The 14005-nt window shown below is 43.7% G+C and overlaps 1 protein-coding gene across 1 annotated transcript in view; it reads left to right on the top strand.

Annotated features, from left to right (window-relative positions):
- LOC104400715 (hepatic leukemia factor-like) overlaps positions 1-12024 on the top strand; it is a 30006-nt gene extending 17982 nt beyond the window's left edge. The window contains exons 3-4 of the mRNA XM_010020628.1: positions 8653-8873; positions 11809-12024. Coding sequence (XP_010018930.1) covers positions 8653-8873; positions 11809-12024 — 437 coding nt within the window. The remainder of the gene's footprint in view (positions 1-8652; positions 8874-11808) is intronic.
- The last annotated feature ends 1981 nt before the right edge of the window (positions 12025-14005 follow it).

The raw sequence follows: 14005 nt of genomic DNA, 5'->3' as shown, positions 1-14005 counted from the left end.
TGAAAGAAACTGCCGACTCAAACTGCAGTCAAGTTTCCCTGCTCCGTTTTGCTGAGATGCCTTCTGAAGGCAACACAGTAAATGCACTGCTCAAGAGATGGAAGAAGGTTTGACTTTTGTGTCTTGTGGCATTTTAATTTCATTTTTGATATATTTCAAAATCCTCACAGGTTCCACATATCTGTTGTATTCAGAACACACATTGTGTGTTCAGAATCACAGTTCTGGGCTATGGACGGTTTGCAGAGAAGGTCACAAGAAGGAAAATAAGTATTAGGGTTCCAGAGTTTCTTCAGGAAATATCCCATCCCCAAGCTTTGTCACTGCTACTGTTTTTAAAAGATAAAAACACAAAGACTTTGGCAAGTGTTGCTTTTTCTGGTCACACGGTTTGCCTTCATCTTCCTACAAATCATCCTCTATAAATCATCGATTTAGTTTTGTCACAGAAAGAAAGAGTGTACTTTGTTTTAGTGAACAAAAAATGTGAAAAAGGAAAAACACAAAGATCCTGCAACACATAGCTCAGATTTGTGTGTGCGGAACAGATCAAAAGAGATTTGCAAGTTCCTATAACTCTGCCCAGTGACCCCTTTTTCTTAAGGGATATACTCTGAGAGCAGCTGATAGCATCTGTTGTCTGTCTCTCTAATAGCCTTGCCGTTAGCTACCGACTGGGAGTTAGAGGAAATGTACCTGTTTCACGTGGCTTTTCCATGCCATTTGAAATCTCTCTTGGCTGTGTTTTGATAACACACCCAAGCAAGAAGGGCTTGGGTACCAGAACTGGGTAATAGATACATGAGTCATGTGTAGCATATGCTTTCAGGATTACACGATGGCTTTCTGCAAGACCTGTTTACTGACTGAGAGCGTGCTGTGCTGGGTGTTCATTACTCAAATAAATAGAACAATGTGAGAGGAGCTTACTTGGGCTGGAGCCTTGCAGAGCACATTGGCTATAGCATGAGCACATCTTGAGAACAAGCGTTGCCTTTGTTTTGAGTGGGATTCCACGTGAGGGTACATTTATGGATGTCATATGAGGCTGTTATCTAAAGCAGAGACTCTATCTAAAATCTACTGTTTGAGATTGGTTTATTAAAGCTGGGTATGTAATTGTCCAAGGAAAGAAAAATGGATCTTTTTGTCTCCTTCAGAACCAGTTAATAATTCTGATGCTTCTCTGGAACCTTCCCTTTAACAAAAGAAAGAAGAATTGTACTTTTTGAAGAACTGTAATATATGTGAATTGCCAATTAACAAAAATATACACAGATATGCCAAAGGATGTCACGAAGCTCCAATGCACCAGAGAATAGCAGCATCTTGAAATGAAACGTGCTTCTAAGCCAAATGGAAATCAAAATTAAATACCTGTCTGAATGTTCTTCCCTGCAGCTTTTCTACAGGCCCTATTCCCACTGAATACCATCTTGGCCTATCTTTGTAAGGAAAGCAGCACCCTACAAAAAACCCAGGCATTTAGAAGGGCTGTGGATTTCATGCTTTTCAAGAGTTTGAAAATCCCTGTGTAGTGTCCTGGGAGCAGGATCAACCCCTGTGTTTCTATGTGTAGCACTTCTGCAAGGGAAACGTTCAGAACAGGAACAACTGCTCTCAGGCGTCTTGCAGGGGCTGCTTTGGAAGGGAATAAAAGTTGAATTTCCTGGTAGCTTTCAGAAATGGGGCCTCATTGAGCTGCCTTCACACAGGCTAATGACAAGGCAAAGTTTGCAGAATACTGATCTTACAGAAGAGTCTTAAATACAGTAGATACAGTGGAAAATTTTACCTGGTGGTGCCTCACACTTGTTTGTTCATTGCTTTTGGTACTGGCAGAGCAGGCAGAGCATATTGCATGCACATTATTCTAACCACATGCAGGAATTGCAAGTCAAGCCCTCAAAAGCCTGCACTAAACTGAAGGCCACGTGTGCAGCTTCAGATAGAACTTCCCCCCTGCCCCCCCGCCTTGTTTGCTTGGAGATGGCAGGCTTTAATTACATTATATCCTCTTTTTCCCCTTTTCCCTTTTGAATGTAGAGGTCAGACCAGCTCTGGGTTGAATCAGGGCTCTATTAGGAAGGAAGCGGCTGTCTGTAGGATCTTGGATCTTGACCTCGTTTACTGCAGATGTGAGAGGACGCAGGGAACGGCAGGAGGAGAAGGGAAAATCTGGCAGGAAGGACAGAAGGATTTTATCTACAGAGCCTGGATTTTGCCACAGAGTTTCAACAGAATTCTAAGCAAGTCATTTGATTATGTGAGCTTGTCGCACTGCGTGTTTGCTTCCCTTTTTGTGAGGAGCCTGGTTTGATACCTCGGCTGGCCCTCACTTGGGTTGGTGTACAGCCCCCACCCTGGAACAGAACTCATTGAGAGTTGATTTGGAACGCCGACAGTGCCTGTAATGTCAGCTAACCCAAGGGGCTGGTGCATTCCCTTGATTTTAAGTGTCTGTTCTTCTGTCTTTCACCTGCAAAGAGGAAGTACTGCCCCTTCGTCTGTGGGGGTCTTGTGGGAAAAGCTGTTTCTGTGAAGCATGCAGATGCAGTAGTCACTGCTAGAGGGGAACTCCTGTGAAGTTGCTGTTTGTGTCTCTAAAGGACATTGGAATAATTTGTGGCAAATAATGTATGGGTCCATTTAGATAAATGAAAACGGGTGAAATGAGTGACTCCTAAATGAGAAAAGAATCTGGAAAAAAATAGTATGTGATCAAAACTTTAGAGATTGTTGCAACCGTGACTGTGCTTCTTAAAACTTAAGACAACCCAGGCTAACTCATGGGCAACCCCTACAGCACACTGGAAACGAGTAGGAATGGACCTGACAGCACCCCACAGCATCCTGTCGCTCAGACTGAGTAGAGGATGACAACTTCCTCTCGCTGTTAGGAGCTGAAGGGGGACAGGGCACTTTGCCAGTGCACTTCACTGTTTGCTGATTGAAGAGGATCTGTGGGACTCGGGAATCTGAGTACCATCAGCACAGGCACTCTCCTACCCTATTCTCTCCAGTGGTGCTCTTCTACTGAACACAGTCATCCCAGCCTTGGCTGTAGCAAAAAAAATGCTTTCCTCTTCCAGTCTCCCTCATCCTCACCTTCCTCAAACTGCCCCTTTCTCACCCAGCCTTGCCGTGCAGGCAGTAGATTTCAAGGCAGCAAACAAAAGGGAAGTAGCCTTGATAAGGAGCTGCTCTCGCTTCCAGTGCACAGGCCACTAGCACAGTTGTGTGAAACGTTTGCCAGAAATTTGTAACAGGTTCAAAACAAAGTATTTTTGCTAAACCTTTTTCGGGAAACTGTAGAACCATTTTGGCAGAAACATGATTGGCACACATAAATCCAAACAGAATGGTTGAAATCTGGCAAAAGTCTAAGGAACTGAGGACGGCATCCTCTAATGGGAAGTGTCAGACAATCTGAATAAGACTACCAGGTCTGCCTGTAATAATACTGTAGAGGCCCAGAGTGGGAGGCACACAATGGTGAGAGGGGAAATGACAATTATTTCATAATTAAATGCACAAGGTTTGTAAACAATGCTGATACCTGTAAAAAGTGCACATTTTAAAAACACTTCGATGTGCCAGTCGGTTAGTATGTGTTACGAGCAGCAAATATGTTGTGATTGTGTTGGATTAAGATCCTTCTTTCTGCAGGAAGTGTTTGCAGTCACCCCATGTTCAGCAAAATAAAGTTTGTGTAAGATAAGCAATAGAGGAATGTCTGTGCCAGGTTGGAGCACTGGTCAAAATACACTAATCTCTTGTTCAGAAGAAAATAAAGCTCCTCTAATAACTGCTTACATAAATACACCCAGAGGTGAAGTGTCTTCTACACCCCTAGGCAGAGAGCGGCTTGTTTTGTTCTTCCAGTGGGAGGGCTGGAAGGTCAATAGAGTGCAGCTTGTCATTCCCTTTAGTGCCTGTGTGGATTATGGTCTTACTATCTGTGTAAATGTTACGGTTTCTGGAAGACACTGAAGTCCTAATAGTAGGGAAATTGGATAGGAAAGTAAAATGTTGCTTGTAATATTGTAAGTGAGGAATTATAACCTGACAAGATGCTGTCCTTGGATAAATCTTGTCTTCCAGAATACTCACTTTACTGTGGGTGGAGTTTTTTTCCTGTCTCTGTTCCTGCAGGCTGCCTTGTGTTCTGCAGTGAGGAACTTCTCCTCGAGGCTGAAGGGGTTAACGCAGAAATAGATGACAGATTAGTCTGGGACAGGCTGTGATTTGGAGTAAGAGAACTATTCCAAATAGCTGGCCAGGCACCAAGCGGATAGACAGTTTGGAAAACATATCGGCAGAGCCGTGGTGTTCTCTGGAGCAGCTCTGGGTGAGGATTATCTGTCAATTTAACTGCCGCACTAGAGAGTCTGACTGACATTCCCAAAGTGCCTTTAGTTTATATAAAGAAAAATGATTAGCAAACACATATTTTATCTCTGGGCTGCTAATAAATTGAATAAGAAGCTCCTCTTTTCTTTCCCTCCAATACATGCGTAAAAAATAGGGGAAAATATTTTGATTAGAACATTTCCACTCCCTTTTCTTTCTCTCGTCGCTGTTCTCCAGCCAGCTGTTGAGCTGATGAAAAGTGTGGAAGGGCTGTGAGAAGGGAGATTTTCTGAAAATGAGACTCATTTTTATGGGAGTTGACTCATGCAAAATTGAGTTCCACATAATTTAGCAGGGATCTCTTGCAGTACAGATAAGTCTGTCAAGCAGTGGTTGCAGTTGAAGAGGTTATTTCCGTCTTAACTCTCCTGGGCACAGCTGGTAGGTGGGATGTTTCAAAAGGGGGAAATTAGGAGTCAGGATACAGTGAGTGAGCTCCCCACAATACCAGATCAGCAATTTGCTTTTGTAGGTATGTAAAAATGCGACTGTACTTTTGAATTGTGAATTTTAATTATTGCAAGCAATTAAAAGCTGCTATTCTTTTTCTTTCACCAGCCGTTCGCTGACCTAGATAACACAAGTGAATGGCCTCAGTCCATTTCTCTTTGAACAAGGAAGCACAGTGAAAACATTGCCATGACGTTGGGTTTCCTCACTGGCAGTCTCTGCTGGGAGGAGGACTGAAAGGGTTAGAACAGCCAACTTTCTTTCAGGTCCTTCTTTCTGGAAACTTTTCTGCTATTGCTAATATCTGCCAGAGCAACACCAAGAGCATGAGCAAAGGCAAGATGTTGAGGCAGCCATAGCTTTGGGGTTGCCAAAACTTGCTGATCCCTTTGCCAGGAGACACCTGGAGCTGTGTCTGTCCTGGCATACTTAGTGTTACTTGAGTGGAGCTCTACAGGCGGGAAGGTCTCCAGACAAAAGGCCAATGTTGACATAGTTGTGGTCTCTCCAGGCCATGGTTGAGACACATCACTAGGGTAGTATGAGGGGAAGTTTCCATTAACCATTGTTCCCAGCTTGCATCCACCACCACCATGGAGTTCTGCAGCTGGATTTCCAGAAGAGCTTAATGCTCAAAAGCTTTCATTTCAGCAACTTAAATAGAGGGGCTAAGTTCTTTCCAAAACACTTGGCAATCCTCAGCCCCCATTGAGAACAAAGCTCAGCACATTAAACAGTCCAGCCACTTCACTGTGAAGATTTGGCAGAGTGTTTAAGTAACAGAGAGACTGGCAAGAAAGGCATCTGGCTCCCCATGCTGAGCAGTGAGGTGCTTTACCCTCACTGGCCTTGGCGCCTGGTGCCGTGGGCTTCCTCCTTGGCTGATTCCTTGCACATCACAGCCTCTGACCAGCTCTGTCTTTGGATGTTGTGACAGCTGTGAAGGTTGCTGATGTGAGGATTAGTCGGCTGCTGGGCACATGACGTTCAGATTGCTTGTGCTTATTTGACCTACCTCTGATTGCGAGGAATTCAGTGCATAAAAATAACACCCAGAACAAATTTGGCAGAAGGATGCACAGCTAAAGTGCCATGCACACAGAGGGAAAGGAGCTTGGAGAGCAGTGTAACGTGAGGCCATGTCCTGTACTCCTGCACTAACAGCAGTGCCAAATCCAGCGCAGCCCACGCTGTCGTCTTGGGTTACAACGAGTTCCAGCACCACATAGATGTAATGGCCATTAGCCAGTAAACTAATGAAGACAGGTTCCTGGCATGTGTTATTGGCAAAACTTGGTAGAATAAATAAAAAGATAGCAACTGCCAGGAGTTGCCTAATGTAAAACGCTGGACAAGGAAATACTGGTTTTTCTGCCTGGGGTTTTAGACACCCTGAGTAACTCTGTTCTCAGTGGAGTTCCTGCTCATCTGCAGGAGTTGTGACAGGACAGAGTCAGCCTACATAGATTGATGGAGGCGTGTGCCCTGTGAGTGAGGGATACCTTATAGGGCAGGATTTTTTGGGCTCCAGGTGATAATGTTTAGCTGTGTGCATGATTTGTTCAGGCTTTGCAGTGGTGAATAGCATTCACCTTGACCGAGCTTCACACCAGCACCTGGGATGTCTTATGTTTGCTGAGGCAACCAGATCTTTAGTAGTGGGAGCTTCTAAGACCTGGGGAAGTGACATGTGTGCACACAGGGAGTGAGGCAGGATCTTGGTTGCTGTAGGTTCTTCTCCCAGATCACCTTGGAGATGTGTCCCTCTTCCCTTTATTTTACTACTGCATTGCTAAGGTGCAAACCTCCATTTACCATGTTTAAAAAGAGCATTTTTGCCCTTTTTCAGAGAGATACTGTAAAATTTCTCGAGGCCAATGATTACAAAGCTCATGTGGTTGTGTAATACCAGCACATTATAGATTAATGATAATATGTAAACTGATACTGTGTACCTAGAGCTTCGGCAATATTTAAATACAGGCTCTTTTGTTTAGAGCAATTAGAAAGCTGGGACAGATTTCACAATCCACTTGACTTTTAGAAACACCCTGCATGCTCACCAGAAATCATATAAAAGTATTTAGAGCTGGTGTCTTGCTTCCTTCTTATTTCTTATACACAAGTTGCAAGATTTGTGGGGCATATGTCTATACATTTGTCTGCATGAAAAAAAATACCAGGCTGCTCTGGTACCAACATACATCAAAGTAAGCTTTCCTGCATTTAAGCCTTTAAATAAGCCTGTTTCTGCCAGCCCGTGTATCCGAAATGAGATTAGCCATCGCTCTGGAGCGGGGCTGCAGCCATGCATTGGTGCTCGGAGCCGGTCGGGCCGGCGCTAGGGCAGTTCCTGGCCAGGGTTTCCCCCCCGGCACCGCTGCAGACGTTTAAACACGGAGCGCCCGCTAGTGAAAACCCGCTCCCTTTCCTCCAGCCGTAGAGATGCATTAACAGCTTTGATCCTCCTTTTCTCTTCTCCCAGGCCCTCGCTAGCCTTTCCTGGAAGCTGATGTTATCAGCGCTGCTTTAAAACGGGAGTTACAAAAGCCGAGCTCTCTCTGAGCAAGCCCTGTGCTGCGCAGCACAATCCCCTGGTGCATTTTCTGTGCAGTTCCAGTGTTGTTGCCGCAATCATCTAGATTAAAATAATGCATTGTTAACATTGGCCTTGGCTTGGAATTAGGGATGTTGATCATTTTACACCCTAAATATTTCAGATACAGGCACAAATAAGGAAATATTATGCAGTCACAGGATGTTTGTGTGGTTGTTATGAAAGCTGCCGTATTTCTGAAGGCAAAGTGAATTAGCTAATAGCCAAAATTACAAAAGAATAACGTGCTTCAATCAGAAGTCCCCCCTCTGAAGCCTGTGAGGCTTGTGCTTCTGAGGCATGTGAGAACTTCTGAAGATTCTGCCCCCAGGGATAGTCCCTGTTTAGGCAGCTGACTTCAGGATCCTATTTTTGGAACCTTTGGTTGGGATTTTAAATTGGATTTTTAGTGGGAATGGTGCCTGAATTGGTGCTGTAGGATCTTGAAGGCTATAGCTAAGATTAAAAAAGAAAAACTGGGAGGGGGGAATATCATTTTCTGGGGATAGGCTCCTTTTTATTAGATTTTATATACCATAAAAGAGCAGTGTGGCATGAATCAGTATTCATTTTTGCAGAGCATCTTTAAGTAGTCATTGCAGCCTTTCATGTTCAAGTTTTCTTCATTGTCATTTAGAATATCACAGGTAGGATTTCACAGAGAATAGACGTCTCCTCAGAGGAGTGCTTCAGCACAGCTTGACAGGACGTTTTCATGAGATACTGTCCTATGGCAAGCACTGTACATCATTGTAAACTAAATGTACCCCCAAAGGCATATAGGAATAAATCTGTGTATGAGAAAACTGGGAAGCATTACAGCATGGTGGCTAAAGCGGAGCTAAATGATAGCACTTAGGATTTGTTCCTGAGGATGTGATCTTAATGAAGTGGCATGAGTTGAAGCAATGTCTAGTGCAATCAGTGTTGGATTCACTGATCTTATGTGGGCCTCCGAGATGATTAGGAGCCGGAAATGGGAACCAATTCTGACCATAGCGGTGTGGGCATGTCTGAATCTGAATATGCAAAATGGGCAATCTAATGTTTAGCAAGAGTAAATGCCAAATTTACAGTAAAGCTTGAAGAGTTAATCCTTGTAAAGTATTGTGAGATCTTCTAAAATCCATGTTCAGTGATGTTATTTACGTATTTCCTGCTAACATAGCTGACTTTATCCTTTCTTTCTATAGGTCAGATCTTGCCAGCAAACCGAAACACACCGAGCCCCATTGATCCTGAGACTATCCAAGTTCCTGTTGGCTACGAACCTGACCCTGCAGATCTTGCTCTTTCCAGTATTCCTGGCCAGGAGATGTTTGACCCTCGTAAGCGCAAGTTCTCTGAAGAAGAGCTGAAACCACAGCCAATGATTAAGAAAGCTCGCAAAGTCTTCATTCCAGATGACCTGAAGGTAAATTGGAACTGGTGACGAGATTGTTTGTGCTCTGTAACAGTTACTCACTGAGGTGCAGGTTTGGAGCATGAATCTAGTTTCTCCTGTAAGGTAGATCTGCCAGACTTCGTTGTGGAATAAAACTGTCAGCAGTTCTGAATAAGACTGAGGGGAGGATGTCCCTTATTAGTTATGCAACAGTCGAAATTCATGAGATCAATATTCATTTCCTTTGTATGCCAGAAACTTCCTGCGTGACCTTGGACAAGCTTACTTTGTCCCATATTTCCCACTTATGAAACAGCTTGATCATGTTTCCTTTTCCTCCAGCCTGTGTGTGTCTCCTTAGCATAAATGGTGAATTCTTCAAGGAAGAATCTGTGTCTTAGAGGGTTCATGGAGGTCCGTGACAGTAACAGAATGAAGTATATTGTGTCTTCTTTGGAAGTAGCTTTAGCTCTGTACCAGTAACTCTGTATCTCAGTAACGAGTGGGAACACTGTAGTAAATGCCATTAGCCTAGATGAAAGAAACTGAACTAATTGTAGGAAAACAGAAGAAAATTACTTTGCTGCTAAGTGTATTTTAATACAATATAACAATAATACTACAATATTTTAAAAGGAAGAGCACCTTTGTCTATGCCTTTCACTGCTTCTGAGATGTGAAGAGTAAAGAGCATGAGGAGAGCAAAACACATTGATCAGCTGATTCAGCTTATCAGACTACTGTGAAAATTGTTATTATTTGCAAAATTCTATCCCCAGCATGCGATTCCCAAGAGGATCTTTTTTATCAGAGGTAGTCAGGATTTCATTCAGCTCTTGCTGCTGCCCCCCAAGACACTGACTGAAGCCTGTTGGAGTTGGTGGGAATCCCTGGCTGCGCGTGTGAAGAGACAGGGATGCCACGTGTGCACACCAGATAGGGAAAGAAGCTGATGCTGTTCACTATTTTTATCCCTAAGGATACTGTTGTGCAAGTTAAAACACAGAAATCACGAGTCCAGTAGTGTTCAGGTGGTTTGTTGCTGTCACTTTGTCTGTGATACCTTCAGCTTGGTGCAGAATGGTCTGTCTGCACCGTGCCATTACCTACCTGGGCAAATTTGCTGCAGCGACTGCCTGAAGAGAGGTGTGTGATACAGAAATGGCTGTAAGGAGGCAGGATTTTGCTCCTCAGTGCTATGTGTCATTTTGTGCTATCTCCTGGGTATCCTTATTCATCAAAGCAAAATTTACCAAGGATGCTGTTGGACTACCCCATGCCAGAGGTGTAAAATACCAGTGTCTTGCCTGCAGCAGCGGGATGCATAAGTTTTTACCCTAAGACTGAACTCGAAGTTCAGGGTCTTGCATTTCCCTGAGATAATCCCATCAGTTGCCCTTGACTCATTTCAGAGTGCTTGACCCAAGTGCTGCTTCTGCCCTGGCATGTGGAGCGGCTGCTGAGTTCTGGGGGAGGGTAAGCAGATTAGATCAGTCAATCGTCTCTGGGTTGCATGTGATTTTGAAATGCCAGCCTTACCTCTTTCAGGCCTGGATTAAGGGATTTGCCATAGCAATTTGTTAAAATAAAGAGGGATGAAGCCTAGGTGGCACACTAATAAATTGCTTAAAGCTGATTTTTATGGAGTGGAATGAGATGGGAAATTATAAGTAAGATTTGGGTCATAGCTTTTTGCTGCATGCTTGTTTCTAAGAGGATTTTTGGGGGTCCCATCTAAGCACAGGTGAAGAGCAATTTAGAGATAGACTGTCTCCACCACTGCTGCACACCTTGTTAAGCTAAACTGATAAAAAGCAGTTCTAGAGGACTTCCAGCAGTTGTGTTGCTCTTGCTTTGCCTTACGTGAGCAGCTGGAGAAGATGCAGAGCAGCATTAGGCCTGGCCTGGTTTGTGCTGAAAGACACAGGAGTGGTGGGGGGTGTGTTCAGTGCAACGTAGGAGCATCTGGCTCCTGTGCCTTGTCGTGGACATGGTGCTGTGCTGCCATGCATGGTGAGACAGGAGCCGCACACGCACATGGAAGCATGTGAAGATGAAGGTATGACTCTGGGAGGGGATGCTTCAGCTCTATTGACCAGGCAGTTTGAGGGCTGAACGGCTGCTTTTACTCCGCAGGCGACTGAATTTCACTTCTTACAGGAGATTCTGCCCACTTTGTATTTACTGAGTTATTCCAAGTCTCTAGCACTTAGTTTGGTTTCAAAGCAGCATTGAAGCTGCCATTTCACTGAAGGCCACTTCTTCGGAAGAGTGGAAAAAATCAGGTAGAATTAAGTAGTTACCCAGAGCCTTTGATGCACCAGGGGTTTTTTCCCATGGTCAGAGCTTATTGTTCTAATCTCTTTGTGGATGGTACCAAAGCAGCTGTTGTTGTAGTGCCAAGGACTCCTCTCCCAGTGACTTGCCATTCTAGGGTGAAAACAGGAATGCTCTGGGGCTCCGCAGAGAAAGAGCTTTGAACACGAAAGAGCTGCACGGTAGATGAAATGGATGATACCAGCGAACAGAGTGAGCCAGGTGTTGGCTGGCAGAGATGAGCAGGGACAGACAAGAGGTAATTAGCACCGCTCCAGCAGCGGTGGGGAGTGAGTCATGGCACACGAAGGTGGATGTGCTAACTAGGTCAGCCGAGATGCATTGTACCGCTGGAATATCGCTTCCTTTTCCCTTGGAGGATTTCACAGTCAAGAGGATGAGGGGGTTAGTGTAAGCATTTTGACAGAAAGAGTCACGGGCATCTGTGCTCCCTGGATGGGTTGTGCCATGTACATCTCTAACTGTTGTCCCAGCAGTGCCTGGCACCCACAGGGCTGGCTGGGCCGGGCAAGCAGGACGGGTGAAGTCATCCCCGGAGCAGCGGCTGTGGCTGAGAGCACATCCTGGTGGCTGCTCGGTTTACTGAAATCTAATACCCTGCTTGCTTCTTTCTGTCTTTAATGAGCAGGATGACAAATACTGGGCAAGGCGCAGAAAGAACAACATGGCTGCAAAGCGATCGCGGGATGCGCGCCGCCTGAAGGAGAACCAGATCGCCATCCGCGCCTCCTTCCTGGAGAAGGAGAACTCGGCTCTGCGCCAGGAGGTGGCCGACCTACGGAAAGAGCTGGGCAAGTGCAAGAATGTCCTTGCAAAGTACGAAGCTCGACACGGGCCCCTGTAAATCGAAAAGGGGGCGATGGGGGGGGAGGGGGGTGTTCTTTTTTCTTTTCTCTTTTTTCTTTCGTTGCGGGTTGGCATTTGACTAGATGGACAATGTGTTTCCTGTTCGATAGCACCACACCCAAACCAACCTTTCTGTCTTCAGCACTTTACCAGAAGCAGAAACAAAACTGACTTAACGTTACTTCTTCTCTTCGTTCGCGTGTGCGTGTACCTGCGTACGTGTGTTCACGCGTCTGTACCCGTGTGTGCGTGTGTGCATGTGTGTGTGCGTGCGTGCGCATCTCAGCACTTCCCAGTTTTATGAAGCCCTCTTCAAAGGGTGCCACGTTTTTACCTGGACTCTTGAGAACCGCCATAGTAAGCTTTTTATTACATATGGGTTGTTTTTCAGTGCTGCTTCAGAGTAGGGTTTTTATGTTATTGTAACCAGTTCCATCCTCCTGATTGACTTGGAAAGATCCCAGTATAAATTATTAAAAAAAAAAAAAAAAAAAAAAAAAAAAAAAAAAGAAAAAGAAAAAAGGAAAAAAAAAGGAAAAAAAAAAGAAAAAAGAAAAAAAAAAGTAGATCTCAGTTTTTTGGAGAGTAACGAGCTCGTGTTTGAGTATGTCTAATCAGAAACGTAACATGCTAATAAAGTGCACAAATAATTTAGTACTACACTGCAGAAATATTAATTTATAGATCGCTTTCGTTGTATTTTCAGTTTTGGTGGTAATTGTCTTCAGATTTAAAGTGCTGTTAGACTGAGTTAGCTGTACTCATTATAGAGCCCATAATGGCTTCTCTGTAGCTATTAAGGTTCCTTTTCTTTCCACAGACCCCAGGTAGGTAGGAGTCCTGTCGATGGACCACGGAGTGTGTATTTGCACTGTCTGTACCTGAAGCAATAATCCTATTGTACGCTAGCGCGCATGCTGCCCGGGTGTTCCTAGTGGATGGTTTCCCTCCCCAACAGGAGTTTTTAATGTCTTTAACAAAAAGCTAAAAGGTAAAAGCCACCTTCACGTGAGCATGCTAATTGTGTCCCTGCTCTAGGGAGCGCATGTGTGAGAAGCAGGATAATTAGTTGAAACGAGAACAAAATTAATAGTATCAAATCAGAGCAGATGTTGAAATCAGAGGGGCTTTTCTGTCTTCAGTTAGTTACGCATTTCTTCAAGTTCCATTTTGTGATTAAAAATTGAATAAATACCCTGATTAATTTGTTTTTTTCCCCACGTTTTGTGATATATTTTCTGTGGATTATATCTTGCTGTTTTAAAGATCACTCTTATTCAGTTAGAAGAAGTCGCTGGTTTGCAAAGCCCATTTTTCCTAGTGATTGTTGTTCTGAGTGTGACGACATGAACTGATGGTTCTGAACTTTATTGTTTGAAACTCTATTTGCTTCTGAACACGTATGTTCTAATATAAAGTGGACTTCTGAAAAATGAATGTAAGAGACACTGGTGTATTTCAGAAGGGGATGGTGTTGTCATATACTGTGGTTAATCCAATCAATCAAAGTGTTTACTATAGACCAAAAGGATAGATATTATAAAATGTATAAAGTTTATACAGAATAATTATAGTATGTTCGTTTTGTACAGTATTTTTCAAGTACAAATACTGACAATGTATTTTGAAAGACATATATATAGCAAAAAGAAAGAAAAAGCTATTCCATGTTTAAAAATATATAGCAAAGATATATATTCTCCATATTGTACAGAAAGGAAATGCTTTGGGGTTTGTTGGTTGGTTTTCTTTTCTTAACTCTTTTAATATTTTAAGCCTACCACTGGCACACCGGCATGTTCTGTGCTTTCCATTAAATTTTGATGGCAGTAATATGGCTTTCCAGGATGTTCCATATTGCTGAAAAAGAGAGACTTTATTATTTCCCATCCAAAACACATAAAGAAACGGTTTAATAGGGACAAAGCACAACATGGGGTTTAGTCAACTGTTGATCGGGCAGGACAACATTTTGTAAA

The sequence above is a fragment of the Nestor notabilis genome, unplaced genomic scaffold (genome assembly GCF_000696875.1).
Source record: "Nestor notabilis isolate BGI_N333 unplaced genomic scaffold, ASM69687v1 scaffold24988, whole genome shotgun sequence".
NCBI classification, from domain to species: domain Eukaryota; kingdom Metazoa; phylum Chordata; class Aves; order Psittaciformes; family Psittacidae; genus Nestor; species Nestor notabilis.
Note: the sequence above shows the minus strand (reverse complement) of the source record. Positions and strands in the feature narration are given on the sequence as shown.